Source organism: Propithecus coquereli, unplaced genomic scaffold (assembly GCF_000956105.1).
Source record: "Propithecus coquereli isolate 6110/MARCELLA unplaced genomic scaffold, Pcoq_1.0 Scaffold440, whole genome shotgun sequence".
Classification (NCBI taxonomy): domain Eukaryota; kingdom Metazoa; phylum Chordata; class Mammalia; order Primates; family Indriidae; genus Propithecus; species Propithecus coquereli.
The window spans coordinates 2,509,603-2,536,658 of NW_012150175.1; the positions used below are offsets into that span (position 1 = coordinate 2,509,603).

Here is a 27,056-nt window from a genome sequence, read left to right on the forward strand (position 1 = left end):
CTCATTTTACAGAGTGCCAAGTTCGGGTTTGTCTGGTTCGCGGTCTGTCGGGACCTGTTTCCCTCTCACCTGGCGCCCGCCCCGGGGCTGGGAGCGGCGGTGCGGGGGGGCAGGAGGGGAGTGGTGCGGGGGTCCAGGGCGGAGCGGGTGAGAACCTCGGACCCCCGACCTGACTCCCGGCACGGGTCCGGGGAGCCTGGGGCGGGCGGGGAGCGGCTGCGGGCTGCGGGCTGCGGGCGGGAGGACTGGCGGGGCGGGCGGCAGCGACGCGGCCTGGGCGGAGCCGCCCCTGACCTCTCCCTCGCTCCCGCCCTGTCCCCTCCCGCCCCAGCCCGTCCGCCCCAGGCTCCCGGGGCCCGCGCCGCGCGCTCTTTCTCCGACAGCTGCCAGGGGAGCCCAGCGCGCCGCGTCGCGTCCTGTCCGTCTGTCCCTTCGGGTCGCCGTCCGCTGCCGCCGCGCCATGACCACCCAGCAGATCGTTCTCCAGGGTCCGGGACCGTGGGGCTTCCGCCTCGTGGGCGGCAAGGACTTCGAGCAGCCTCTCGCCATTTCCCGGGTAAGAGCAGCTGGGCGCGCGTGGGGGCCGGGCGCTCCCGGGAGGAGGGGAGGCGCCCGACCTGGGGGTGCTCGGGCCCCGCGGTGCTGCCGGAGACGGAGCCCGGACCGCGGCGGGGAGCGTCCAGGTGCGCGCCAGGGGCCCGCCACTCCCCGCCACCCCTTCCCCGACGCTGCGCTCCGGGGCTAGCTGGCGGGCACGCTCCGTGTCCGCCAGAAAGGAGGGGGCAGTTTGGTTCCTTGGTCCCAGAAGCGCGGCTCGGCGTTGAAAGTGCTTTGTCAACCGGCGAAGGGATGAGGGTCCTCGCAGATCTCGCGCGCTGGGAGATAGCACTTCTCCGTTCTTCACGCAGAGTGGCAGAAAGCGACAGGAAAGACCTGGAAAGTGAGGTGGAGTGGGTGGGGAATTTACTGGGGGCTACGTGGGATTAACCTAAAGAACAATAACCGAAACAACTAGTTTTTCACTCTTTGGACTTGATCCATGGTCAGTCTCTTCTCCTTAATCTTTTGGAGAGAAGGTGGGATTTTGGAAATAAACACACAAATAAACCCTCTTGGTCATTCTTGTCCTCCTGCGGGAGGTGGCCACGCCATCATTCTGCCTGACATTCCCAGATTATCCCTTGGCCAGCCTCCTTTCCTCAGGGGATGAGGGGATACCGGGGTGGGGTTCCTACCCTGTGTGTGTGGTGGTGGTACTTGAAATCTCCCTGGAGGATCTCATCTCCTTGGAAGAGCCCACTTTCGTTCCTGAACGACCAAACCCATCACCCCCAAATAAAGTGGAATACCCAGGGAAGCCCAGACTCAGTATTTGCAGGTCCCGCCTTTGGCCCTCTAATCTAGCCAAACACAAGGTTGATGTCCCCCTGATAGTCGCCACATTCAGTGCCTGGGCACCTAGAAGACGGTCAATAAATTTTTTTTTTTTTTATTTCAGCATATGGGGGTACAGATGTTTAGGTTATGTATGTTGCCCTTGCCCCTCCCTCCCCCACTACGGTCAATAAATTTTCTTTGAATGTAGAAAGGGAGCAGGAAAAGCACTCCCTGCTGGCCACGCCTTGCCTAGAGGCGGCACATTCCATTCTTGGGCCCATCTGCCTGCTGAAGCTGACCTTAAACTTGTCTCCCCAGATTTCTAAACATCCCTCTTTTTTCTTGGAGCAGGGAGGGAGGATGAAGAGGGAAGGGGAAGCTCCCTGTGGGTCTTTCTGACTTAAACTCTTGCCTCCAGCAGCTGAAGGAGTTTGGTGGGAGGTGCAGAAGAATTGGGGGCCCCCTCTTGGCCTCTATGTCAGCCAAGTCCTGCCCATGCTTCCTTCCCGGTGGGCGTGGCCCAGGGAGGAGGTCTTCTCTGACCATCCCACCCCTAAAAGGAGCAGGTGGGTCAGTTCTTAGGCCCTGTCTTCCACCTGCTCTCCTTGTCCCACAGAGACCTCTGATCATTTTTGAAGGTACACAGTGTCTTTTCAGCCACCAGCTGAGGTCTTCAAGCCCAGGGACTGTGCCTTCCCCAAATCTGGAACCCCGCTCCCAAGCCTGGCACAGAGTTGCACCTGGCTGTGCCACATAAATCCTTTCGGGCTTATTAATAAATGCTTGTCCAGGGAGGGCATTGCCTCTGCACATTTAGACTCGCTTACCTCATAGTCCATTTGTCCCTGTTCTTTGTGTCTATAATTAACCTGTCAGCCCTCTCCACTTCTGAGATTTATATATGACTTGAAACCTTTTTTTAAGTAGTGGAGGATGTACTGGCAATCTGTTAAAAGGGCAGTTACCGCCTGTCTGCCATTTTAGCTGCTTTAAAAGTCTTATTGTAAGAGGCCCTGTGCGGGAATGATGGTATGGCGCGGAAAACACCACACCGTGAATTCATTAGTTTGTACTTGCATATATTCATTCATTTATTATTTATTTATTGGTATGTGCACATGTTTAATGAGCACCTACCATGTGACAGAAACTGTGCAAACTCCTCAGAAACCAGAGGACAGAGCTCCGTTCTCAAGGTGTTCATGGTCAAGTGAGGGAAGCAAATGTTTAAAATGCCCTTGGCAGGTGATTTAATTAAAAGGTGAAAGTGACTCAGAGGAGGTGACATTCTCATACTGACAGTCATTTACTTGTCTCTTTATTTCATTATTAACACATGGAAAAAATGTCAGCCTGTTCATCTCTAGGGAATGGGAAAGTCATCGTCATAAAGGGACTCTGGAATGGCCATCTGAGATCTGGTGCTGGTCTGGTTTCTGCTTCTTATTTGAGCTGTACCTGGGTGAGCCTTTTACTGTCTGAGGCTACCTTTTTATTTTTTCTTAATTTTTTTAAATCTCTGTAATGGGAATAACACCAGCCCATGGCTGGTAGTTAAGGTATGTCAAAGTGCTCTGTAAACAGTGGATAATAGTGAGGTGGTGTGAGCATCAACAAAGAGATATATACCTTCTGGTTGGTAGGTGTGTTACATTTATTATCCTGGGCAGATACAGTTTGCTAGTATGGTTTTGTATATGTAGACTTGGAGTCTCCACACCAATACAAACCATAAAATTAGGCTGGGAGAGGAGTGCCTTTTATTTAAATAACTATGTTTGCTTTCTCTTGCCTGAATTATTCTGGTATTGGCTCCAGTCCTTTGTTAAACTGTTAAAGCTTCTGAATATAACATTGTAATCTTATATACTTTCAATGATTTCTTTTTTTAACTTATTTTTAATTATGAAATGAAAAAGTCATAAGATATAAATGCATAGCAAATGATTATAAAGTAAACACTTGTATAATCACCACTCAGGCCAAGAAATAGAACATTGCCAGCATCTAGAAGCTCATTAAATGTAACCCTATCCTGACTTGTGGTAATCACTTCCTTACTTTTCTTCATAATTTTTTCATCTAAATAGACATCCCAAATGCCATACCTTAATTTGCTTGTTTCTGAACAGGTTCATACAGAACATATATTTTTTTTGTGTGTGAATAGCTTCGTTAGCTCCTTAATGTTTTCATATGTTGTTGTTGTGATCAACTTAAAATTTCCACCCAGATTTCTAACTTTAAATGGGGCTAGACTAGCTTTCTTCTTTCACCCAGTTTCTCATTTAAGGCCCCTGTCTTGGACTCCCTGATGATCCAGCCCCACGTTTACCACTATTCCCTGAGATTTTTTTTTTTTTTTTTTGGTCAGTTCCTGCTCCAAACCTACAGTTGTCTATCTCCTTGAGGTTGTTTTTTTTTCTCCCCATGTCAATTTCTTATTTCCTCTTGTTGCATTCAAGGGAAGCCTTCAGAGAGTCCATACCCAGGCCAAAACTGCTGCTCAGTTTATGTTGACTGTTTTTCTCTCCCAGCAACTGATGAAAGACAGGAAGGGGTGGAGCCAGAGATAAGAGATGCTCTTACTTGGAGGAGCTGCTCCTTTGCCTCTTGAGTCCTGGGGAACTCTATGCTAAGAGCCCAGTGGTTTTATGACAAATACTGGTGACCTTTGCTCAAGTATCCCAAGGGGTGCTTAATAATGGATCCTTTAGCCAGAGGGTCATTTCTGATTTTTAAGAGCGATTATTTCCAGATTCAAGGAGATTTTACATCATGTCCTAAAGGTTGAAAGAGCAGGGCTTGTCTTTCAGTATATGAAAAGCAAGAAATATCCAGAAAGGCTCATTATATATTAATGGCCCTTGTGCTGACTCGCTCATTGTGTGAAATTGATCACCTGGGAAATATTAGCAGCTCTAGCCAATCTCAGCTGACCTAAGGAGAGACGAGGAAGAGGACGAATCAAAGAGAATGACATGTAAGTGAATGCTTGAGCCCACTGGCATGAAATTGACCAGGCCATGTTATCACCTTCTGACCAGATACCCTCCCATCTCCTCCCCAGTCTCCGGGATGCCAACCTTGCTGGTTTATTTTTGAGGCTGTGAGAGGGAAGAAGGATGGCTTTAGTGGATTGCAGGCTGGCATGTGACTGAGAGGAGAGTGTCATCTAACCACTGGGGTCATATTCTCCTGGGTTGATCAGGACTGAGAAAAGCACCAATGAATTTCTCTGTGCTAGGACAAGACTAGGACTAACTTCCAGGCTGTGCCCATTCCTAAGCCATGCCTTACTCTTGCTCCAAAGAGGAGAAGAAAGCTGGCATTCTTTGCCTTTTACAGATGGGGAAGCTCTAGTGCCCACAGGTTAGGTAATTTGTTTGAATTTACATAATTTTTCATTGACAGATCTACTTCTTAACTTCCTCATAAAGGAGAGGATAGAGACTGATTAAAAATGAGCAAAAGTGATTATGTCAGGCCAGGCGCGGTGGCTCACGCCTGTAATCCTAGCACTCTGGGACGCCAGGGTGGGCGGATCGTTTGAGCTCAGGAGTTTGAGACCAGCCTGAACAAGAGCGAGACCCCATCTCTACTGAAAAAAATAGAAAGAAATTAGCTGGACAACTAAAAATATATAGAAAAAAATTAGCCGGGCATGGTGGCGCATGCCTGCAGTCCCAGCTACTCAGGAGGCCGAGGCAGTAGGATCGCTTGAGCCCAGGAGTTTGAGGTTGCTGTGAGCTAGGATGACGCCACGACACTCTAGCCTGGGCAATAGAGTGAGACTCTGTCTTTAAAAAAAAAAAAAAAAGAAGAAAAGAAAAGTGAATATGTCAAAAAACTAATTTTTAAAGGATGATTTGACTTCCAGTAGATCTCTGGGGAAAGGCCGGGGTGGAAGCTGCCAGGACTCATGTAGGGTGCCTGGTAAAATGTCCAGGGCCGCGACTCAAGCTGAGCTCTAGTCCTGAGCACCTCATGGGTGGCCCTGGGCAAGTCAAATGCCTTTTCTGGGGTTCAGTTCTCTGTAAAGATAAAATATTAAATGAGCAAGCAAACCCAGGGGGTTTCGTACCCTTTGAATATGAGAGCCCACTTTTTCATTGTTAGAGTATCCTACTTTCTGATGGCGTGGGCTGTACCTTCAACCATAAGTTGATTTAGAAAATGTACTATGAATTCAGGATTGTTTTCAGATGAATTTGTGTCCTGTTAATCACAAGAGTATCCATTTACACTTGAAAGATTTGTGTGAGAGATATTTATTTGGTCTACTTGTGATAATAACCATAGTTAAAACGTATATAGGACTCTTTATATGCCAGGCACTATTTTAAGTGCTTAGTATATTCTCTCAGTGATCCTGACAAGTGTCTTATGAGGTAGGTACAATTAAGATCCCCATGTTACCGATGAGAGAAATAAGGCATGGAAACATTAAGTACTTTGCCTGTGTTACGTAGCAGTGAGTGGTAGAGCTAGAATTTGGCTGACCAGTCTGGCTTCAAAGCCTGTAGTCTTAATCTCTATGTCATAATAATGTTTTCATAGCAGCTAACATTTTTTGAGTGCGTGCTCTGTGCTAAGCAAGCACTTGCATTATCTTCTTCCATACTCCCCACAACCCTTGACAGAGGGACACAGGACACAAAGTCAGTCAGTTGCGGAGCTGGGAAGTGAAGCCAGACAGACGGACTCCCAGATCAGCTTTAACCGCTGTATTCTGCTTCCTGATAAGCCGTACCTGTCGATATTTCATTGCTAGCAATATTACCCAGCACATAGGTCGGAAAAATGCTAATGGCAGTGCAGACCTCGACATGAGGATAGGACCCTCCTGGGCTCCACCGGGCAGGTGCTCTCATGCCCCTGAGGGTTGTCCAGGAGGCCCTCCGGTTGTCATGTGGCCTCAGCTCAGAGCAGCCCAGAGAGCAGCACCTTCCCTCCCTGTCTCTCCTGAAAAACCAGAGGCCAGGCCCCACCTGGGAGAATTTACAGTCCAGTTATGGGATTCCACGCCTGTGTGGATAGTGAAAAACAGAAGAGCAGTGGGAGGATTGGCTAGAGCAGGGGTCCCCAACCTATGGTGAGTTGTATAATTATTTCATTATATATTACAACATAATAATAATAGAAATAAAGTACACAATAAATGTAATGTGCTTGAATCACCCCAAACCATCCCCCCGCCCCCGTCCATGGAAGAATTGTCTTCCATGAAAATAGTTCCTGGTGCCAAAAAGGTTGGGGACTGCTGGGCTAGAGAAAGACCTGCTAGGGGGAGATTTGGGATCAGCTTTTGTGGCAAATGAAGATGACCAGATAGTGACTAGATCCACCTTGTGATGGCCAGGCCAAGCCCAGAATGAAATATGCCCATGAAAACCTAAGATGAAAAGGTAATTCCTACATGTGTCTTAGCATCCTGTGTGATTGTCGATGCTGTTGTTAGCCTCATCGTGGGTAAAATCGGGGTACCTGTCCGTAACTGAGATCTGCGGTGTACTTTCCCGTGCAGTACTCTGCCTCCTTGGTAAATGCCATAAACATGCAAAATGATTTTCTGAAGAACACAGCAGTCTTGTAGGAGGCCATGTTCCTGAACAAGGATTCAGGGTGTAATTCTTTAGATATAACCGCTGATATCAAATAAGACAATACGAACATAGAAGGACCTATTTAAGATGCAGATGTTGAAAATGCATCCAGATAGATTAAATTTGGATGCTGCAGCAATAATTGCATCCATGTCTTTTAAGCAAATTATAAAAAATATGCTTCTAAAGTTGAATATAACCATACCCTATAACCCAACAATTCTCCTAAATACTCAGTAGAAATAGGCCCACATGAGCACCAAAGGACATGTTTGAGAATTTTCTAAGCAGCACTATTCAAGATAGCCCCAAATTTGAAACAATTCAAATGTGTAACAAGAATAAAATAGATAAATAGTGGTATAGTTATATGATTTAAAATGCCACAGCAATGAAAATGAAGAAACTGCAACTGTGCATAATGACATGGATGGACACAGACACACACACACACACACACACATGCACACACACAATGTTGAGAGAAAGAAGCCAGACATAAGAATAAAGAGTAAATATTGTGTGATTCGAATTATCTTTAATTAATCAGGCAGAGTTAATGTCCAGTGTTAGAAGTCAGGATCATGGCAAACCTTTGCCAGGACATTATGACAGAGAGGGCACGTTACCTTTGGGAGTTAGGTAATGCTCTCTTTCTTTATCTCATGCTGTCTGTGTGGGTGTGCTCTCTTTGTGAGAATTCATTCAGCTGTGTAGTTTACGATTTGTGCTCTTTTCTGTATGCATGTTATCCTTCAATAAAGTTTACATAGAAGCCCCTGTAATTATTATAAAAGATCAGATAATATGAAAGTATGGAATGCACAGGGTAAAGGCTTCCCTAATCTTACTTCCCAGAGGTAAAACACTGTTAACAGTTGGCTACAAAACTTTCCAGACTTTTTTCCATACACATAGCATTTTTAAAACCAAATTACCATATCCCAGTGAACTCTTTGGACTTTGTTGCTTTGTGCTTTCTGCCTTATTTTTACTGCAACAAATCAAGAATTAAAGGCATCTTGAGGTCATGAGAAAATGCATTTTCAGTATCATCTGGATCTAGGTTCAAACCCTGTCTTGTCCATTTATTAGCTTGTATGTCCTTGGACAGATTAGCCCTTGAAAACTCAGTATCCTTATTTGTAAAGTGGAAATAATAGTACTTGTCTTCAAAAGTTGTGATGAAGTTAAGATGATGTATAAAGACAACCTAGCACTATGGCTAACAACACATAGAAGGCATCAGGATATATTAATAGTAGTACTATTAAAAAATTTAATGGTAGCTACTGTGTATTGATTGAGTGCTTATTATGTGCCAGACATTATCCTAAACTCTTTACAAACGTAATCTCATTTAACCCTTCCAACAACTGAATGAGGTTGATACCATTATAAATTTCATTCAATAAACGAAGATAATGAGTCAGAGAGAGTAACTTTTTCAAGGTTTAATGAGTGTTTAGGCTTTGGGTTATGGGTGGTGTTATCGGAGCTATTTAAAAGCATGTAGGACTCATAGGGGCTTATTTGGAGACTTGAGAAACTCGTTGAGAAATTAATCAGGTTAGTCTATTTTGCTACCTACTTTATCCTATTCCTTTCTGAGAAATAGTGGTTGGTCTTTCAGACTAAGAGAGCCATTAAGTCTCTTTGAACTGCTAGCCGTTAGTACTAATAACTTCCTTTTGCACTGGGCCTAATGTGAAGCTGGATTAAGGCACAATTTATCTACAAGCATCTACCCTACTTTATTGTCTCATTTTCCTGAGAAAGTGCTTATAGACTAACCAAGAACATTTGGAAACAGTCTAAGCTCGTACAGCTTCCGTGGATGTAATGTGTGGCTGCAAAGTCTGTGCTGTAACCTGGGCCTGCAAAATGACTCAGAAGAATCTGAAGTGAGTCCAAATTCCACATTTGAATGGCACATTGCAGGGCTGGGTCCTGCTTTGTCACTCACCTTAGAATCTGTTAAATTTACACCTAAATACCTTGACACAACCATTAGATCAAAGAAGATTGTTCTTAAAGGCACATAGCATTGAGATTGAACTTGAATTTCACATTTCTTTATCCAAGTTGTGTTTTGAATAATGCTGAAGCATAACTGTCTTTTATGCTGTCTCTCTCACTTACTTGTAGGATGGATTTAAGGTGATTTACAACACCAAAACGCGTATTTAGGATATTTAAAACCCACATAAGATTTAGCAAAAAATTGGAACATAGACAAGGAAAGAGAGAGATGTGCTGGGAGCTTTTTAAATCTGTTGGTTTCTGTAATTGCACACTACATTTAGCTGTGAGTTTTCGGGCCAAGGGAAAATAGGAACCATGTTGAGTTACTTAGACATCTGGATTGAAATTACTTCTACAATGCTCCATTTTCAGAGCATCTTTAGGGACTTTGACTAACATTATCAGGGGCTGTGTTTTTTAAGAACTCTGTTTTAGTAAGAGATAGAGAAATACTATTCCAATGCATATTTCTTTCAAGGGCCTGCTGTATACTTTAACAGGTGTGTAAGCCCTTGAAGTTGTTTCTGGAGGAGCTGAGATCTTAGGCTCTAAGTATTTTTCATCTACCTGGTGTCTTAACATTCAGGGAGAGAGAGCTTAGGGGAAAAGGATAGTCAACATCTCCCTTGATGTTTCAAACCCAGTGAGCATTAGAATTTCCTGGGAAGCTTTAAAAATATATAGATTCCTGGGTCCCACTGTGTAGACCCTTTTTGGTAGATCTGAGTTGGGTGTGGAACTCTATCTATATTTTCAACCCCCTCCCCTACAGGGGATCTGATGACGAACTTATCTGGGAACCATTGCCTCATCCTTGCAAATACCACAGGTCTTTGAGTTACTGGTGAGCTCGGTCGATTTCTGGCCCGAGGTTTAGATGCCAACTCCAAGGGGCAAGGTTAACAATGTTTCATGGCAATTTAAGAGATCGAACTATAGTCCTGTCCATAAATAAAAGTCATCGAACCTTCTGAATAGAGACAGTTTTCCCCTCAGGAAAACAAAACAAAACAACAACAACAACAAAACAAACCAAAAACAACCAAACCCTCTGCATCAGAACTGTTTAAACCATTTGACAGATATTTGGTTAAAACCCCCATCTTTGTCAAAAGGACAACAATACAATTTATCAGCCAGGCTGGAATACTTTTGAGAATGAAATAGGGAGCTGACAATCTAGGGGTTTGGGTAAAATTTACCGATACGTAAATATTAGCGAGTAATTTAATTAAAAAAAATCCCCCAAGATTGCAGGCTGGGTTCATTTCATAGGCCTCCACCTTTCAACTTTGAGCCAGGGAATTAAAGGAACCCCATGTAGCTGTCAATAGAACATGTGCTTGTAAGTAGGACTGCCTTTTGAAAGGTCCACTGGGGGAAGCTAGCCTCAGAATGGCCAGTCCAGAGGCTGAATGGGCAGCCTCTTGAATGGATCTGCTTCTTTGAACGACCATTAGAGCATATCTGTCAAATGCAGTCACCTTAATCTCAGCAGAGTTGTTCTCATCAGAGCTAAGGCTCAGTGGTTATTTCTTGGCAGTTAACTGGGCAGTTGATGTCAGATACTATCTTTAAATTCCTTTTTTGGTCCCCATTGTTTTCCAGATAGAGTACAATCTTCTTAGCAGGAAAATAACAGGGCGTATAGCCTGCTCTGTGCTTACGTCTCTAGCCTCACTCCTTCCTCCCCCTTCACTCCTTGTGTTTTGTCCCTACTAGTCCCATGCTGTTCCTATAACTTGGCATGCTCTTTCCCACCTCCTTTGCATAGTTTTAAGCAGCACCTCCTCCAGGAAGACTTCCCTGATTCCACCTTTAGGCTCCTTTTACCTCTTGCTTCTAGCCCACCACTCAGCAGATGTTGTATATGCCTATCTTGCCCAGGAGGTTGTGAGCTCCTTCATGGCAGGCACCACCCTTTTCACAGCAGTCTATCAGTGCCTTGTGTAGTTCCTGTAATCTGCAAACAACAGCTTATATTTCTAGAGCCCTGACAGTGGGCACTGCCTGAATTGTCTCATGTAATCCTCACAAGAGTCTTCTGATGTCAGGACTGTTCTTTTCATTCTTGTTGCGTAGATGAGAAGAGTAAGGTATGCAGAAGTCAAATATCCTGTCCAAGGACACTTAGCTCACCAGTCACAGAGGCAGGACTTGAACTCTGGCCATCTGATGACTCCAGAAGCCACATCTTAACCAACAAGCTTCGCTATCTTTCAGAGTAAATCAGGATGTCTCATGACTGAATGACTGCAAGAGAGAAAGAGGGAACAGGGGAGGGATGAAATGGAAACATGCTATTGTCACAGAGAAGGGGGGTTATCTTTTTATTTGTCATGGCCCGTGGGTACATCCAGTCGTGTATTACAGCAATACCATCTTGATGTGTAAATTTACATGTAAGTTGAAGAAATGGGACGGCGACTTCATAGTCCTATTTTGCCCCTTTAGAAGTGAACTTAAGCTTCAGAAACCTCCTTATGTGCTCTGGACTGGCAGCGATGCACCGGTTTTAAAGATGCATTGTGAACTTGTGGTATAGAGTGGTATATATCTGCCTGGGGATGGGGTGGGGACAAAAGATGAGGGAGACAAGTGAATTTTGCAGAAAATGGCAGATGATTCATTAGCAGAAATTGTTGTGCCTAAACCCATTCCTTTTTATGCAGCAAGAGTTGTATGATCTAGTTGTACGGTCTCTGGGGGAGAAAGCTGGCAGAGGAATGTCCATTGAACTCATGGGCCTGTTCCTTTGGAGGTGAGTTTGAAATTTTTTTTTTTTTTTAAGAAATTGAAGCTAACTCCATTATGAGTTAGTTCTGATGCAATTTGACAGCCACGAGGAAATTAGAATGGACAGTGTTGTATAGTGGGTTAAATGGGTGGACTCTGGAACCTGCCATGGCCTGCCGCTCACCAGCTGTGCAACCCCTGGCAAACCACTTAACCCCTGTTCCTCCATTTCCTCATGTGTAATGATGCAGATTAATATTGCCTGCCTCATGGCATCATGTGAAGATTGGTAAATTAACCCTTGCTAAACACTTAGACTTGCTTAGCACATAATATAGTTATTAGCTGATGGTTATTGTTACGATTATGATGAATAGTTAGTGTGTAGCAAGGATTGGGGTCTACCATTCAAGACAGGAGCTACCCAGTGTTAGAGACACAGGCTTTCTTTTCTTTGGCCCTTGTCAGTTCTATGTGTGTTTTATAAGGGGTGGGGTTACTGGGCCCTGGCTCAGTACAGAGCCGTGGAGTGACTGTCCTGTGTCGTGACTGTCCTGTGTCCTATGCACCCAGGCAGTAGCAGGGGCCTGTGACATTCCAGTTCGTGTGTAGAAGGCCACAGCAGATGAGTCTCCTTGATTCTGGATTTCTCTTTGGCTCCAACAGTTGGGTTTGGAGCCTCTGCTTGTGGCATTGTGCTAAAGCAAAAAGGAATGGAATTTGGACTGGGGGAGTCTTTCAAGTTGAGACTCAGCCTTTAGCTGTGTGAACTTGAACCAGTCCCCAGTCGCAGCTTCTCTAAGTCTCAGTTTCCTCATCTGTGGAGTTATCTAATATGTTGGTGGTGAGGTCATTATTATTATTATCTAAAATAGGAGATTGTCTGTGAAGGGGCTTTGTAAAAGGCAAATCCCATAATTTGTTTAAATTTTTTTTTTTTGAAAAAGAGATGGCTCATAAAAGAATGTGAACTTAATCTGTTTATATGTGATTCCGTCCAAGTCCTTCCCATTTGATGATGTTGTCTTGTAACTTTCCGAGATTTCCTTTGGCTTCCTATCAGTTTGGCTTTAAAAACAAAGGAAGAAAGAAAGAAATCGGACTGAAGGATAGGATGACCAAGCCTTGATTACTCAGGCTTGGGGAGCTGAAGACTGGTTCTAGCTTGTCCAGGACCTGCTGGGATATACCCAGCAGAAACGCCTCTCCCACAAAACAGTTTGAACCAAATGCTGCAAATTCCAGACTTGTTAGCAGTTCAACATAAGAAAGTAAATAGAAACTTCTTTCTTAGCTTCTCATCCCCCCCCACCCCTCACCATCTCATTATTTGTTTTTTGTGAGTGGTCATGTTCCAAGATAGCAATGTTGAGGGAAATGATGATTTGTGGAATAAAAATATTTTAGATTTTTGGGGAAATATTCATTTTAAAGGATAAAATGAAGCAGGCTGATTACATATTTAACAACACTAGATGCTTTAGATTCAATTGTCTGTTGCACAGATATTCATTGAGCACCTGCTGTGTGCCAGTAAGGGTTCTGGGCACTGGGGATACCGCAGCACAGAAGGCAGACACAGTCTTGCTCTCACACACCTTGGTGTTTAGTAGTCCTTTTGACATTGAGCACATAAACCCGCCAAATAGGTTTACAAACATAATGTGACCAGTGCCGTAAAGAAGAACCAAGTGTATTAAAAGGATGACAGGAAGATATAGCATAGATTGGAAGTCAGGGAAGGCCTTTCTGGGAAGCGCCATCTAAACTGAGACCTGAATGATGAGAGACTAATCAGGTAGAAGTAAAAGCAAGTGCAAATGTCCTGAGGCAGAAAAGAACTACAGAAGGCTCTGTAGCTGGAGCCCAGTGGGGAGGTGCCATGGTAAGGATGGGTAGGGAGGCATCAGATTTGGGGGCCTTGTTAAAGAATATGGACTTGATCCTAAGGGAACTGCTCTTCAACATGGCTATATTTGGTTGTGATAAATGAGTTCGATCAGGCATTATGCCCCTTGATTCAGGCTGCTCTCTTTGGAGGGAGAGTTCACCAATCCCAAGTAACGTGATGTCAAGGTCATTTAAAAAAATGAACCTGCATTGTCCTTTAGAAAAAGTGAAATAGGCCGGGCATTGTGGCATGCGCCCGTAGTCCCAGCTACTCGGGAGGCTGAGGCGGGTGGATCGCTTGAGCCCAGGGGGTCAAGGCTGCAGTGAGATATGGTTGTGCCACTGTACTGCAGCCTGGGTGACAGAGTGAAATCCCGTCTCTTTAAAAAAAGTATGAAAAAAGAAAAAGTGAAATATATACGAATTATATGAAAATACCAGATCAGCCTGCTCAGGAAGACGGGTCAGAAAATGAGAGGAATTTGTTTCACTGCAGGCACTGTGTGACTCGGAAGCTAACACCCTAGTGTTGACTGAAATGAGAGTGGCCTATGCTTGGTGGCTGGATGAAGAGAAGCTCAGAACCTTGGATCAAGGGGCTTTCATTTTCTAAAAGCCAGATCTCTGGTAAACAGATGATGGGAAAGCCAGAAAGGAAGGTTAGGAGGTCAGGATCTCTGTACTGGTTTCCACATCCTGCCACATTCCAGGAGAGTTTTTCCTGATAAAGTCATAGTATGTCCGAGCGGGAAGGGACCTCAAGGATCAGCTTATCCACTCCTCATTTTATGAGGTCAGGGTGCTGATGGGGGATGGACCATGACAGCAGTACCACACCAGCCACTCACAAGGGGTAGCTTTTCAGTTTGGTGGGGGCCGACTGGAAACTACAGCTGCCGAAAACCGCACCAGATATGGAGGCTCAGGGCCTACGTCGTGTGTCCTGGTTCAGTGCCTTGAAGGACCTGTTACCTGTGTTTCAGCCTTAAGACACTCAGGTGTTCACAAAATCTTCCTCAATTAGATTCCAAGAGTCAAGAGCCTTCTCCAGAGGAGGCCAGAGCCCCATGGATACTGGCAGTCTGGGGGTGTTTGTTATTGCCACCTTGCTCCTGGGTGACTTGGAAGTCCCATCCAGGAAGGTCTATTAATGTTTCTTTTTTTTTTTTTTTTTTTAAAAGTTGTGGATTTACCCAGGGATGATCATAGTAATATTTTTAATATATCTTGGTTTAGAAAATACCTAATGGCAAAAAGTTACTCTGAGGTTAGTACTGCTTCATAATGAGTTTGGACTTTGTTCATCATAATAGCATCTGTATTCACTTGAAAAATCGTTGTCCATGTGTGTGGGAGACATGATATTTATTCAGTCTGCATGTAATGCTCGGTAGGCAGATGAATCTGAGGACCTACTGCAGTAACTGACTGGCTGTCCCCAAGCATCAGAGGTCTATAAACATGGAACCACTGGTTTTAGAAGCATCAGCCAACAGAAAACCAGCCGTCTATCGGGGATGACCCTAATCATTTGGGGGGGATGAACCAATATAAGCCCATACTTTTTTTTTTTTTTTTTGAGACAGAGTCTCACTGTGTTGCCCGGCTAGAGTGCTGTGGCATCATCCTAGCTCACAGCAACGTCAAACTCCTGGGCTCAAGCGATCATCCTGCCTCAGCCTCCCGAGTAGCTGGGACTACAGGCATGTGCCACCATGCCCGGCTAATTTTTTCTATATATTTTTAGTTGTCTGATTAATTTCTTTCTATTTTCAGTAGAGACGGGGTCTCGCTCTTGCTCAGGCTGGTTTCGAACTCCTGAGCTCAAACAATCCGCCCGCCTTGGCCTCCCAGAGAGCTAGGATTACAGGCGTGAGCCACTGCGCCCGGCCTAAGCCCATACTTTTAAATATTTTAAAATATTCTTTATTGCTTTTAAGTTTTTTAAATTAAAAAGTAATGCAGTCTTATTATAAAAACAAGCACATTACAGAAGTGTATAACTGCAAACAATTTAGTGTACGGTGTTCCAATTTTCTTCTATACATATAACATATATTGATTATTAAGATTTTTACAGAAATGAGATGTTATTGCACATTATGTTCTCTAAATGTGTATTTTTTTAAGAATATAGTTGGTAACTTATTTTAAGGAAGCAACAAGGTTCAGTGGGAAGAACACTGGGTCTGCCTCAGGGTTTGCATCCTGGCTCAGTGATATACTAGTTGGACGACTAGTACTATAACAGCATACTAGCTGGGTGATCCTGGGTAAGTCACAGATCTTTCTAAGCCTCAATTTCCTGGTCTCTGAAATGGGCAGTGATACTTGTCCTTCTTTCTCACAGGGTGGTCGTGAGGATCCAATGGGATCATGTAAAAAAGTGCTCTTTGTAAACGATAACATATTACACAAATATAAAGGATTATTACTTAAGCTTGTGATTTCAGCCTTCTTTTCCTTTTAAAATACTTTGATTCGTATCAGTGAATACTTAACCTGGTGGCATCTTTCTCAGCAGTTTTCTTGGAGACAAATAGTAACTAGCCTGTTTTCCCCTTTTTTTCCAGGTCACTCCTGGAAGCAAGGCTGCTACAGCTAATTTATGTATTGGAGATGTAATCACAGCCATTGATGGGGAAAATACCAGCAGTATGACACACTTGGAAGCTCAGAACAAAATCAAAGGCTGCACAGACAATATGACCCTCACGGTAGCCAGGTGAGGACTATGGAAACGTTTGTTCATTTTTGATCCCCTAGAAGCTGCCAGTGGGCAGGGACTGCCTTTCCTGTTTCAGAATCCCCTATTCCCCCTAGCTCAGAGCCACCTATACTATAGGCATGCTGAGAGGTCTATGGAATTGCAATTTCAGTTTGCCTGTTTTCCTCTTAAATTTTCAAAGTGCTTCTTATGGTGTGGGCTTCTTTCTCTAAGATATTATATCTGCATTTTCACTTGATCTAATACAACCAACATTTTGAGTAAGTAAAATGAATTAAATATTGTCAGGTAAAATGAAATGAAAAGTTCTCCCCAGGAACCACTGAGAATCTACTTAGGATGCTGTTCCCACCGCTCTGTGCTGAGCAGTGAGTACCCTGCCAGGAGATTGCAGTAATGGAGAAAGACTTCAGCGCAGTAGCCGCAGGTGCTGAGTGTGACCTTAAGTACAGGGCAAGAAAGGAGAGCTGGGGCTGAATGGAGTGAGGAGAGCGCCTGGGAGTTGTAATTAGGGTAGAGTTTCCACTTCCTTCATTAGTCTCGGAAGGGGTCCTGCTAGGGCAGGATTTCAGGAATGATTTTGTTCAACCTTCAGTGACTCCCAGTTCCTACGGGATCAAGTTCAGATTTCTTACTCTGATCATCTGTTAACCTAACTTCAAAGTTTTGCTAACTTTATCTGTGACAACCCTTTGTCATGAGCCCGTTGTGCAGATTCTCACCTGTGACATACATTTATCACTTTCTTCTGCCTTGTACCATGGGAGCAGCAGGAGGACCAAGTGTGGGGGAATATGTCAAAATATTTTGTACACTTCAGAGCCCTACCCCAGGAGAGGTGCACCATGTCATTACTACCCCTCAAAAGCACAGCTACCCTTCTGCATGCCCATCTCAGTCCAAATCCTTTCCTTCAAGCCCTAGTTCAAGACATTCATTTGTCCATTGACTAATCGATTTTTGAGTCAACAAATTGAACAGGTACCTCTTGTATATGTCTGGCACTGTGCTAGGCACTCTGATAGATAAAAAGTACTGACATTCTCTGCAAGAGAGGAAATAGTGAAATGGAAACTGAGTCTACAGTAAAATCAGTGTGATTGGTACAAAGAAAATCCTTTACCAGCTCCAAAAAGGAGGTATTACTTTCATTTGAGCCAAATAAACTTCACAAATAAGTTGATTGCTTGGCCTGGACCAAGCACACTGGGCTGAGATAGAGGAGAAGCCCATTCCCTCCCGAGCAGAGGTGGGGCAGCGTGAGGCGTGCTCAGGAACACGGAGGAGGCCCTGAATGTTGGACATGGATGATATCACATTGGGGCTTTTGAAAGATCACACTGGTGGCTGGTGGAGGGTGAGGCTGATGGCAGGATGCTAGTTCAGAAGCTGGTAGTCCAGGCAAGAGGGGATGTTTTCCCAATCTGTTTTTGGTGCGTATTATTTATTTAGCATGAATGAAACAACAGCTTTGATAATCTGTTGCAGATCTGAACAGAAGATCTGGTCTCCTCTGGTGACGGAGGAAGGGAAACGCCATCCATACAAGATGAATTTGGCCTCTGAGCCCCAGGTAGGTACCTGCCCACCTTTGCCGCTGCTCTCACCACCCTGCACTTTCCTGCTCGTGACACTGTTTGGCATGGTCCCATTTTTCCTGTCTGCAGGCCTGGGGATAAGGCAGGGAGAGCCCTCCACTGTCGCTGCTGGGATCTGGCTCTCATTCAGTTCTTCCCGTAAGGGAACTGCGGGAGGAAAGGGCTGGAAACCCCCAGGGCAGTGATGCTGCAGCGTGGACTGGAAGCAGGGGGTAGGGAGGCGATGAGGGAAGACTTCCTGCATGGAAGAGAGCTGGCAGGATCGTGGTTCAGTCAGGGACCTAACTCAGCTCACTGTGGATTTCAGATACAAACGAATCATGCCAGGGATGACAATAAGTTTAGACCCGAGACCTGGAGCCTGAAGAAATGAGGGCGAAGTTGATAGTAAGCCCTGCTTCTCCCTGCTGTATCCCCCTATCTGGTTTCCATGAGCCTTGGGGTGGAAATCTCTATTTTTGTTACAGTGAAACTTACAGTAAGACTTTAAAATTACTAAAACAAAGTGGCACTTAATATTGGAAAATGTGGTAGGTAGTCGGTGCACAATTTCTCAGCCAGATAGAATTTCCTGGGACAGTAGACTGTCCTAAGAGCCCATGTTTGCAAATAATCTTTCAGTAGTTAGATTATAGGTGATTTTATTTCTTTCTGCAAATAGACTTATTTGCATCTTCTAAATTATCCACAGTGTGTGGGTATTCTTTTTGAAGTAAGGGAAACAAACTTAAAGAAGAATGTTTAGAATATTTTTGTAAAATTCCTCATACCTAACATGCTACTTGTCACAAGTATATGTCTGTTGGATACATTAATGAATTATTAATGACAACTTAATAAGTAAATTGATAATAGCTTTTGAAAATTTTAGACTAGCTTGTGATTGTTATACATTTAACTCCAGTTGAAGATTTGAAATTTAATTTTTTTTCTAAATTTGGGATACTATTTAGTTTTTATGGTGAATCAAGATATAATCAAAAGGTAACATATAGCTAGCTATCTTTTATATATAAAACAAAAACTTGAAATGGAACTCACTCGGTATACTAGTGTATGTAAATTGAGTGGTTTGGATATAAGTCATATTTTCTCAAATAGCTTCCATTAAATTTTCAGAAATGCAATCATACAAAATTATTTCCATTACGATAATAAAAATCATATTTGAGAATCCCAGGAGTCATTTTAAGGACCATTTTGCATCTGCCATTTCAAAACTGACATGAAGGCTGGGCGCGGTGGCTCACGCCTGTAATCCTAACACTCTGGGAGGCCGAGGCGGGCGGATTGCTTGAGATCAGGAGTTCGAGACCAGCCCGAGCAACAGCGAGACCCTGTCTCTACCAAAATTAGAAAGAAATTAGCTGGACAACTAAAAATATATATATCAAAAATTAGCTGGTCATGGTGGCACATGCCTGTAGTCCCAGCTACTCGGGAGGCTAAGGCAGAAGGATCGCTTGAGCCCAGGAGTTCGAGGTTGCTGTGAGCTGTGTTGACGCCACGGCACTCTAGCCCGGGCAACAGAGTAAGACTCTGTCTCAAAAAAAAAAACAAACCAACATGAACAAATTATTCTATATGGTTCCTCTTAGGAAAGTTCATAAAATGGCACTCTGTCTGTAAACTGGTAGTTGTGTAAACTTATTTAAGACATGACACAGTTAATTTCAGTTTCCCTGGGAATTCTCAGCCACTTCATTAAATTTACTGTAAATGTTAAATTTTAATGTGTTAGGTTTTCATATATTTTATAACCCATAAGGAATGATTTTGTTTTGATTTGGCTTTTCTGAAATCCTAGCTTTCATGTAAATAAGATAATCATGTAAATTTTTGTTATACTTTTTATTTGTATTATACTTGGATTTTCATCCTAAACCTATAATCTGGTTACCTGTATTAATTTTTGAAGGTAGTTATCTTCAGATTAAAAGAAAACTCAAATACTTTAAAATTTCGCACGAGTATATTTTTCTTTTGATTCCAGTAATTCTTTATTTATATGAAAAACTTCCCAACTGTAATTTTTCCACTTCCAGCCATTCTAAAATAGAGGACGAATGAGTAAGAGCAGAGTTGATCTATAAAAAAAGATCTGTTAGTTCATGTAATGCCAGCCAACACCCCAGCTTATCTGAGGTCAGCGCAGTTACACACCTAGTTTGTATTTCCTCATTACTGAGTTTCCTTGGAGACTGATAAATACAAAGCCCAAACAATTACATCATCCCTTCCAAAAGGCAAGCCCCGAATCTGCCTGCCTTCTGGGAAGACCAGTATTCACATGAGGGTAGAGATATTCCTTTTATGTACAAACCAGATGCATTCTTGAAATAGTCTCTGTAAAATGAAAATAGGAATTTTCAATCTGAATTTTCATTGACTTCCATTCTAATTGGAAATGTGTCTTTGAAGGGAGAAGGGAACAGACCCTGGCTGAATGTGTGCCATGTGCCAGGCACTGTGCTTGGCACATTAATATGTCACACTGAGTCCTTGTGAAGAAGGCTTTTATTTTCTTCTTTTCTTTTTTCCGAGACAGAGTCTTGTTCCATCACACTGGTAGAGTGCAGTGATGTCATCATAGCTCACTGCAACCTCCAACTTCTGGGCTCGAGTGATCCTCCTGCCTCAGCTTCCCGAGTAGCTGGGACTATAGGCACATGCCATGACGCTTGGCTAATTTTTCTGTTTTTTTTTGTAGAGACGGGGGTCTCGCTCTTGCTCAGGTGGTATCTTGAACTCCTTAGCTCAAGCAGGCCTCCCGCTTCGGCCTCCCAGAGTGCTAGGATTACAGGAGTGAGACACCACACTCGGCCTATTTTCTTCATTTTAGAGATGAGAAATGAGTTCAGAGAGGTGTCACTTGCTCAAGACCAGGAAGTGGCAGAATAAAATTGAGCCAAGACAGACAAATAAAGGCCCTTCCTTGGTGCTAAGCCTTCCTCTGCTGCTCCTTGGATATGGAGAAAGGAAAGAAAGAACGGCCATCCGGGCTGCAGCTGGGCCACACTGTCCACGTGCTGTAGCGTATGTGACTGACAGTCCTGGGCTGCCCATCTGTAAATCTGCTCCGTCTTCACGACCATGTCTTTAAAGACTACATATGATTCCTTTCGGTAGTTGTGCCATAAAATTTACTTAATCATTCTTTGATTACTGCTAACATTTTTTTCATAGATAGCTATACTTCTCCTTTTGTGAATTATTTGTACAGACTTAGCTTTTGTCTAATGCAAAATGAACTGAACATAATTTGTGCAGTAAAAACCTCACTGATTCCGATTTGTTGAAGAGGAGATCAAGGTGAATAATGAAAAAGAAATCTTAATCATAAAATATTTTCATGTTGTCTTTTATTTTAAATTAGTACACAATAAATTAAGCATAATGCATGCATAATATTTTTAAAGAAAGCATAAAAGACTTGAAGATTTAACAAAAAAGGAGGTAAAAAAAAAAAAAAAAAGGAAGAGCAACAGAGGAACTGTTTTTGGGGCATCTGTTCTGGGCCTGGGTGTTTTGGAAAGCGACCAGGGTTCAGGAAGATTTTCCTGGGAACCCAGAAAATATAGCACACGCTGAGTTTAGCAGCCTTCCCAGACCATGCATCTCCTGGAAGCCATGGGTTGATCCAGAACACCCAAGCAGAAACACCTTGCTAATGAGCAAAGCTGTGATTTTTAAAAAAGGAATGTTAGTTTAAAAAGTGTTTTTTTGTGTTTGTAAAGGAGTGCTAAGATGTTGTAGCTGTAGTAATCATTCACCTGACTCCTAGCAGGTCCAGGGTAGGGGTGTAGGGCACTTTCTCAAATTACGGAAAGAGGGGAATGAGAACACAAGGAACTCAAAGTCCTTTGTACCAGGTATCCTCTGACCTTGTGTCTGATTAGCCTTGTCTTTCTCCCACAATAGATCCTGAATCCCCTTTATACCCCTCTGCAGGAGGACCGAGACCCTCTCTGCCTAGCAGGCAGCTCCCTCCCCCAGTGGCACCACAGCCCCCTTATCTTGCTGGTCTAACCTCCTTTCTGGAGAATTTATCTCCACCTTTTATCATCTTCTGCTCTGCACTGACCAAGTGACTGCATGTTCTTTTCCTCCTAGTATCTTAATCCCTCTGGAATGTGCCCTGAAGGGTTTTTTGGCTGACTTGGATCCTGACAATCCAAGGCATAAATTGGGGGTGGGAGTCCTGCCCAGGTGTGCCCCAGGAGATCAGGCTTTGCTGGGCCTCAGGGAAGAGTCAGAAAGCAGAGCTGATTCAGAGGGTGTGAACTGGCACAGGTGCCCAACTCGCGAAACTTTCCCAGGCGTTGTCCCCGTGTCTCAGTGGGTCCATCAGAGCCTCTTGGCCAAAGTTTGAGTTGAACCAGGGCCATTGTAGCTCAGCTGGAGCACCTCTCCCTGACACTCAGCCTTCACTGCCCATTATGGGGTGTGCATTGGATGCTCCCCTTGATTTCTTCTCCGACCCCTGCCTGCAGGAGGTCCTGCACATAGGAAGCGCCCACAATCGGAGTGCCATGCCCTTCACCGCCTCACCTGCCTCCAGCACTGCCCCCAGGGTCATCACGAACCAGTACAACAACCCAGCTGGCCTCTACTCTTCTGAAAACATCTCCAACTTCAACAACGCCTTGGAGTCAAAGACGGCAGCGAGTGGGGAGGAGGCGAATGGCAGACCGTAAGTAGACCCCGGAGTCCTCTTCCGGACCGGTTCTGGGAGAGGCTTTTCATGCCAGGATCAGGTCGGTCCGGGCAGGTGGAAGAAGGTTGACCACTACTCCAGGGAGAAAAATGTCTCCATTAGCATAATACTTTCTGCGTTCATTTTCATCTATAAAAAGGGGATAATACCTCCTGCCTGTAGTAATTATTCACCTGTAGAGTGGCTATAAAAATAAGAATTAACATGCAAAATGCCCAGCTCCATGTCTTGCATGAACAAACCATTTAATCCTTGAGAACTTGTTATTTTTGTCCCAATTTTTGTCCCAATTTTTGTGGTTGTTGTCATCTTCTAATTGACCATAGTTCTTCCTGGACAGGCCTGCTACTTCCTGAGAAATTCTTCTGTGTTTCTAGTCGGGAAGTATTTCATAGAACCCAGTGTGGTTTGTTCACCGCCTGATGTGAGCAAGGGGGAGATACTTCATGGTGCACGGTGTTGGGGAAGCAATGTTTGCTTTTTCCCCAGAGTAGACCGGAAATTGTAGAAAGAAGAGAGGTCCCTGAGGATATAAATATTTGTTCTTAGGAATAGGTTATGATCTGAGGGCAGAGACGGCTTAGCAGGGGAAGAGGTGAGGCTGCAGGCAGAAGGGGCAGCGGAGTCTGAGGAGCATCTTGCTGGGGCCTAGGGAGGCAGGTCTCCTTCTGTCACAGATCATTTGGCTGCAGCTGCCTTTGTGTCTTTATCAAAAGTCTCCTGGATATTCCCAGCGGAGGGGAGCAATGTCTGCTCCATCTCAAACTCTTAGAGGATAAATCCAGAAACACTGGGAATACCAGCAGCCTGGCGCAAAAGAGCTGGGTTTGAGGATGAAAAGTAAGAGATGGGACCAGTTCTCTGTGGGTGAAAAGGGGGGGACTAGGTTGGGAGTTGCCAACTCAAATGCCCAAAGGTGGCAGGCAGGATGAGGAAGTGAGAGCAGAGCTCCGAGTGCACACGACGGGAGCACAGCGGCTGTGGCGGCTGCACAGTGCGTGCCCCCTCCAGAGGGCGCTGCTCCTTGGCTCCAGTCGGATGCCACCTGCGGCCTGCATTTCCCATTTCTCCTGATTATTTTCATTAACACAGAAGGTGGAAAGCCTCTTTTCATCCGAAATCTCCTGATTTTTAAATGCTGGTGACATTCACATTTTAACGGAAAACACTGTGTGGTCCAAACCTGTCTGAGCTCCGAGGATCTTTCCCCCGTGGAATCCTCGATTCTTGTATGAGCTCTGGAGTCCGCTTTGCCATTCATTTGTTCCCCAATTCACCTTTAACGAGGATCCAACCAAGTCTTAGGGTAATTAAGTTGCAAATTGATTGCTTCAAATGCAGGTTAGGAGAGGTTAAGATAGCAGAGGTTCCAGATTACTTAAATGTTTGGAAAAAACTGTTATAGGAACCCCTCTCAAGGGTGTGTTGGCTATACCGTGCATATAGTCCCCGCTGCCACCAAAAAAGAGACAGATATTATTGGTCACCCCTGCATGCAGGGCCCTGTGCCTGACACTGAGAGGACACGGTGCTTTTTTAAAACATTTCTTAGAGTCTAGTAGGGCAGTCTTTTTGCTATGTGACTTTGGCTTTAGAAGATGTTAAAGGTCACTGGCATTTATCAGACTAACCAAGGCAAAGTGCCCCCTGATGCTTCTTCTTCCCCCAAATTCTGGTTCTTGCAAGCCCTTACTGGCTTGAGATGATGATGCCCTTGCAGGTGACCGAGGGGGCGTCTGAGGTGCCTGAGAAAGAGTGCCACGCCGGGCCTCCTGACGGACACACCCTGAAGGGAAGCTTTCAGGGAGCCCAGTGAGGAGTGGTGGAGACTCTGAGGGCTGCGATCCCTGGTTTTCACTGCTTTGGTGCCGGGGAGGCTGAGAACGTGACCCTCTTTTACTGTCCCGGAGTGGAATGTTCCATGATCTGGATTTAATAACCCAGGAAATGACACATCCTTAATTGAAAGAGCTGTTATGCATTGGGAGAAATATGTGCCTGGGAAGTATTTTTAGTATGGCCTTGGCTATTTTTCCTTCATTAATGTCTTCTTTCTTCTCTCATGCTCCCTGCTTGCTCCCTCCCCCCATTCTTAAACAATTAAGTCTGAAACTGTGCAAGCCTTTCCTCCAATCCCTAGCCCCTCCTGTGGCACAGGCTTTGGCTACATTGTCTCTGATACTTTATCAGAAGTCTCCTTGCAGATTTTCTCAGGAGAGAGGGCCCAGTTTCTGCTCCCTCCCAAACTCTGAGTATGAATCCAGAAACGGTGGGAATACCTGCAGGCCAAGGCAAAGGAGCTGCCCGAACTGGCCATGCTGCCTGTAGAGGGGTCTCAGCTTGCTGGTCTATTCCCAGTGCATTCTCGGCAAAGAAAGATCCCCCACAAGCCCAAACGCCACAGGGTCGCCTTGTTTGCTCTGTCAGCACAAGTCCCAATGCCCGCTCACCCCCACTGTTTAGTCTGTGAAATTAGCTGAGGTTCCAGGATTGGCTCACTACATACTTTGCGTCTGAGGTCATCACCCATTCTCTGGGGCTCGCCCTCGGTTTCTTTGTCCCATGCTCTTCAAAGCCTCGTGGTGTGTCTGTGGCTGTCCGTCTTGTAGGTCTTCACAGAGCTGCGTCCCAGTGTCCCAGTCCCGTCAGACAGGAGCAGAGAGAGCACTGCCAGCCAGGAAGGCAGGCGATGCTCCTCCGCCGCCCCTGCTCCCAGCACACACAGCCAAGGGGAGCTCCTCTGCAGCCTTGTTCCTCTAGGTCAGTTCAGCTTAGTAATCATTTATCGAGTGCCTACTGTGTACCAGGTAGGTGACAGAAATGTTGCTCAGTTCAGCAGAAACCTAGCACCTTCCCTCTGACCTCTTTTAGTTGAATTTATGGGCTTTGGTCAAAATCTGAGAATTCAGAGTCTGTATTTCATTATTGATGTGATGCTGCCTGGTACTTCCTAAAGGCTTTGCAGACAGAGGGGCTTCAGCCTTGAATTCCAGCTCTGCCTCTTAGCTGCCTCTTAGCTGTGTGACCTTGGGCAAAACATGTAACTTCTCTGAAACTCAGCCTCCTGATCTCCAAGGTGGAGATAATGCTAACTACCTCACCACCAGGTTGTTGAGAGCATGCAGTGCAATGTGTGCAAAGCGCCTGGCTCAGTGCCTGGCCCCTGGTAGGTGCTCAGCAAGTGCTGGTTATTACTGATTTCACTGCCCATGAGGAACTCCATCCCATCGCTTCTGAGTACAGGGGGCTCCAGAAGGGTGCAAGCACATAGACAAATGTTATGGAGGAGATTTTGCTATGACTTAAGGTAAACTTTCTTTCCTAGCATCGTAGCTTGGATTCAGCCAGCCGGTACAGTTAACCAGCTTCCTGATGGAGTGGTGGCCTCTTCGTGGAATAATCGTGAATAATCGTGTATAATCGTGGAATAATCTCATATCCAACACAACAGTCCCAAGATGCTAGCTCTTCTAAATTGTGTTCTCAGGTGTTCCCCCCAAACATGCATGAGGCAGATTTCTAAGCAGGTACTGTGGAATAAAGGGATGCATTGTTCTCTATTCAAATGATATCAGAGGGGTTATTGACTGATTCAGAGCTGGGTCAGAAAAAAACCTCTGTGACAAAGGTGGCTTCTTGCCCCTCTAGCTAAACTTGCCGCAGCCCACAGAGAAATGGCTGGAGTGTCTGGTCTTCCTCCCTCTTCTCCTAGTGTCCATAATTACTCCTCTGGGTTCTTATCACGGGACCAACATCTAGGCCTTTGAAGACGAAAACTTAGGGAGCATTCAGGCTCCCCTTCCAAAAGTGATGATGTAGGGTTTCCCAGGATTGTAATTTTTTGTGAACATTGGAGTAGCCAGGCTGGGGCATCTCAGACCTGGGTTCTCATTTCTTGGGATATGAGAAATGAAAGATTTTTCCGAGCCAGTCTACCTCCTTTACCCTTACCTACCAAAAAACAAGAACTAAAATCTTACATCATTTCCTGTTGACACTTAACTTCAACCATTTGGGGAAAAGATGCCTTAAAATTAATTAAACTTTTTGTTTTGAGACAGTTGTACATTCACATGCCGTTGTAGGAAATCATACAGAGAGATCTCTTATAACCCTTACCCAGTTTCCCTCAATGGTAACATCTTGAGAACTGTCACAGAATAGGAAGAAAACCAGAATATTGACATAGATGCAGTCAAGATATAGAACATTTCTATCTCCAGGATTTCTCATGTTGCCCTTTGATAACCACACCCACTTTCCTCTTCTCCCCACATTCTCCTTAACCCCTGGAAATCCACTGATCTCCTCTTTATTTCTGTAATTTTGTTATTTCAAGAACGTTATATGGGCCGGGCGCGGTGGCTCACGCCTGTAAT

General features: G+C 44.6%; 1 protein-coding gene across 1 annotated transcript in view; it reads left to right on the plus strand.

The window, feature by feature from the left end:
• The first annotated feature begins 209 nt into the window (after window positions 1–209).
• PDLIM1 (PDZ and LIM domain 1) overlaps window positions 210–27,056 on the plus strand; it is a 45,289-nt gene continuing 18,442 nt past the window's right edge. Inside the window, exons 1-4 of the mRNA XM_012654503.1 lie at window positions 210–556; window positions 16,208–16,359; window positions 17,851–17,935; window positions 22,454–22,653. Of these exons, the coding sequence (XP_012509957.1) occupies window positions 461–556; window positions 16,208–16,359; window positions 17,851–17,935; window positions 22,454–22,653 (533 nt within the window). The 5' untranslated portion in view covers window positions 210–460. The remainder of the gene's footprint in view (window positions 557–16,207; window positions 16,360–17,850; window positions 17,936–22,453; window positions 22,654–27,056) is intronic.